Raw genomic sequence first — 3,237 nt, 5'->3', positions numbered from 1 at the left:
AGTGTGGTGTTTTCACACACAATCTGAAACACTTCCATCAAACTGGTTAACATAGCCTTCATGTCATTTTCTTAGTTATTGTGTTAAAACGTTCATATTCTACTCATAGAAAGATTCACTTGTACCCCTGTAAGATAAACCTCAGAAGTGAACCCTCGAAGCCTCCTCCCTCCACCAATTCCCTCCTCCCCTCTCCCTCTCCCCTCCTCGTATCCTTAGGTTGTTATTAGGTTATAGCTTTCATATAAAAGGTTTTAAAAAATATGGAACGCTTCACGAATTTGCGTGTCATCCTTGCGCAGGGGCCATGCTAATCTTCTTTGTATTGTTCCAATTTTAGTCTATGCGCTGCCGAAGCCAGCACGCTCTAGTGATTTTAAAAACAGATTTGGAAACAATTAGTTTAGAGGGTAAGTTCTTAATTTTTTTAGTTTTGAAATAGTTATTTGGCATTGTGTGTGTGTTCCAAGCAAAAATCATATGCCACTAGTCCCAAAGAACCGTTAGAAATGTTCATCTGGGCTTATGAGGTGGATCCTGCCTGTGATCCTAGCACTCTGGGAGGCTGAGGCGGGTAGATTGCTTGAACTCAGGAGTTCTAGATGAGCCTGAACAAGAAGAGACTCTGTGTCTACTAAAAATAGAAAAATTAGCCAGGTGCACTGGTGGGTGTCTGTAGTCCCAGCTACCTGGAAGGCTGAGGCAGGAGCCCAGGAGTTTGAGGTTGCTGTGAGTAAGCTGATGCCACTGCACACCAGCCCTGGGTGACAGAGTGAGACCTTGTCTCCAAACAAAAAACCAAAGAAGATGCATATCTGATGTTTCTATCAACGCTTCTCTTCCCACAGTGAAGGTTGGCTCAGCAAGATGTCTTTTACTCTGGTTCTCTGGTTCTTTGGCAAAATGCAAACAGAGTTTCATTCTTGGAGAACTGTATTCCATGCAGGAATCCTTATTTAAAGAAACTGTCTTAGGAATATAAAGCTGAAGGGAAGAGGAATTTACCCATGTACCTTCCTGCCCAGCAAACACTATTTTGCCACATGGAAAAGACGTTGTATGTGTCTGGGAGGGGGCATTCTTCAGCTTGCCCCCTGCAAAGACAAGCTAAGAGACTCAGTGCTGGCCATGGATGGCAGATTGTCACTTGACAGGGAGGAGACCAGACACTAATAGGGGACATAGTGCCTTTTGAGTGATGGTCACTGAGAGTGACAGGATGGGAGCAGGGGGAGGGGTGGCTGGCTGAAGGGTGAGAAGGATGGTTATGCCTTACCCAAGGACCAAGGGATCTCTCCTGCCCATCCTCAGCCCTCCTGAAAACAGAGAGAGAGAGAGAGAGAGAGAGATAAAGAGAGAGAGAGTGTGTATGCGTGTGTATACATGTAGGCATTGTTCAGCAGCTCTGCAGACGCCCTGCCATTCTTCAGCCCTTTGTAAGTTCAGCCCCTGTGGCCCATCTTCATGTCTGCCCTCAGGGCACCCTTCCCAGAGGCCAGCTAGAGTAAGAGGCAGGCTGGGGGCTTTGGGACTATGGCATAAGGAGAGACTGCGTGGGCAAAAGAGAAGAGTATGTTTCCTGGAGAGATTGAGCAAGTTTAGCTTAAGGACACATTTGCAGGCTGAGAAATGAAAATGCAGTGACCAAGGAGGCATGGAAACCAGGAGGGGACTCGCCTGTGTGTCAGAGATTCCTTCCTTCCAGGCTGTGTCTTTCCACACACTAGTGAGCAAACTCTGGAAAAACAACTTAATTGTGTGAGTGGTGTGGTGGGAATGAAGGAGCAGAGGGGGTGGGGGAATGGCCCCGGGTCAGACCTTCCTCTGGGGACACAAGTCCAGGAATTAACAAGCCTTATTAGATATGTTCCATTTTGTCTTCCCAGGAGTCTGGAAGGCTCTCAAAGTTGGTTCTTCCCTTAACCATTTGCTTCCAGAAGTGGCTCTAATGCAGCCCTGGAAATCTCAGTTGGAAAGGAGCTGTGGCCAGCACACTCTCTTCTCAGCGTGTCCCTCCCTTAGCCTCAGAATATGTCTCTTACCCAGCTAGCCTCTCTTCTTACGCACAGTCCCACCTCACCCGCCTCACATGCCTCCTGCCCGCAGAGTCAAGGGCAACGCGCTGCTCACCACAGACCATGAGTTCAGACGGCTGTTTGTCTGCAGCTGTATTACCTACTCCCTCACTCTAATGCCCCCTTGGACTTGATCCAGACTTCACGGCTAAGTCAACTTCGCCCTGTCTATTGAGGGCATCAGTCCACCGTGGGCGGCAATGTTCTCAGAGAAAGAACTCCTTTAATGACTGAGGAACCTAGGGAAGAGGAGGTAGACAGACATAGGTCTGTCACTCTCAGTCTTCACTTCCAGAGACATTCTCCTGAGCCCCTTGGTGCCAGACCCACTGGACGGGGCTGGACACCCATACACACCCATACACGTTCATTCTCTCTTTCTCTCTGTTTTCAGGAGGGCTGAGGATGGGCAGGAGAGATCCCTTGGTCCTTGGGGATGGACACAGAGAAGGAGCTGAGGGCCGTGACCTCAGGAAGCTCAGTCTGCTTAGGGTGTGGAAGCTACACGTGCAAACAGTGAGAAGACCGCACCGAGCAACGTCTATGGGCTGGTGGCGGAGATCGTGGCACAAACTGTTGTCACTCAATGTGCCTGAGCTGGGCTTGGGGGAGGATGGTAGGCTTCCTGGAGGAAGCAGAGGAGGAGGAGGAGAAACACTGGGGCAACTCACATCGTTTTGGAAGAGCTCAGCATAAACCACGCATGTGCTGGAGATCAGCTCTTCAGCATCAAGGTCGATGAGGTTGTTGCAGGCCTGTAGAAGGGCACGGGTGGGGGTGGGGCAAGCGTGTCTCCCTGTGCTCTTGGGCACAGACAGCTGCCTACAGCACCAAGGGAAGAGGGCTTTGCCCACAGCAGTCATCCAATCTCTCCCCAGGCTGCCTGGTGCAGTGCCTGAAATTTTATACTTTGTGGGGCTGGCAAATGTACTTTCATAATATTGGTCTCCAGGGAGTTCCACCAAGTATCTCAGGGGCTTCTTAGGAGGCTTGGCTTATAATTGGGGTGCAACCTGAGTTTTTTTTGAACAAAGACTTTAGCTGTTTTTTAAAAAATGTTGGACAGCTCTAGGTCCTTTTGTCACAGAAGTATCCTGGGTCCACGGCATTAACTGGGAGACCGTAGACCAGTGTTTTTCAACCTTTTTTTTTTTTTATCTCA

General features: G+C 49.1%; 1 protein-coding gene and 1 non-coding gene across 3 annotated transcripts in view; both read right to left on the bottom strand.

The window, feature by feature from the left end:
• Positions 1 to 257: 257 nt before the first annotated feature.
• Positions 258 to 364, bottom strand: LOC111723477. Its single transcript, XR_002772004.1, has one exon. It is a non-coding gene; the product is annotated as a U6 spliceosomal RNA (small nuclear RNA).
• Positions 365 to 2,281: 1,917 nt separating this feature from the next.
• Positions 2,282 to 3,237, bottom strand: part of TBC1D21 (TBC1 domain family member 21) — an 11,849-nt gene continuing 10,893 nt past the window's right edge. For both annotated transcript variants that reach the window (XM_003784491.2, XM_003784492.2), the window contains 2 exons: positions 2,747 to 2,830; positions 2,282 to 2,314 (listed from right to left, as the gene is read on the bottom strand). In XM_003784491.2, coding sequence (XP_003784539.1) covers positions 2,282 to 2,314; positions 2,747 to 2,830 — 117 coding nt within the window. The remainder of the gene's footprint in view (positions 2,315 to 2,746; positions 2,831 to 3,237) is intronic.

This window comes from Otolemur garnettii, unplaced genomic scaffold (assembly GCF_000181295.1).
Source record: "Otolemur garnettii isolate 467f Iridium unplaced genomic scaffold, OtoGar3 scaffold00011, whole genome shotgun sequence".
Lineage (NCBI taxonomy): Eukaryota > Metazoa > Chordata > Mammalia > Primates > Galagidae > Otolemur > Otolemur garnettii.
The sequence above is the reverse complement of the archived record's forward strand: the minus strand, read 5'-3'. Positions and strand labels throughout refer to the sequence as shown.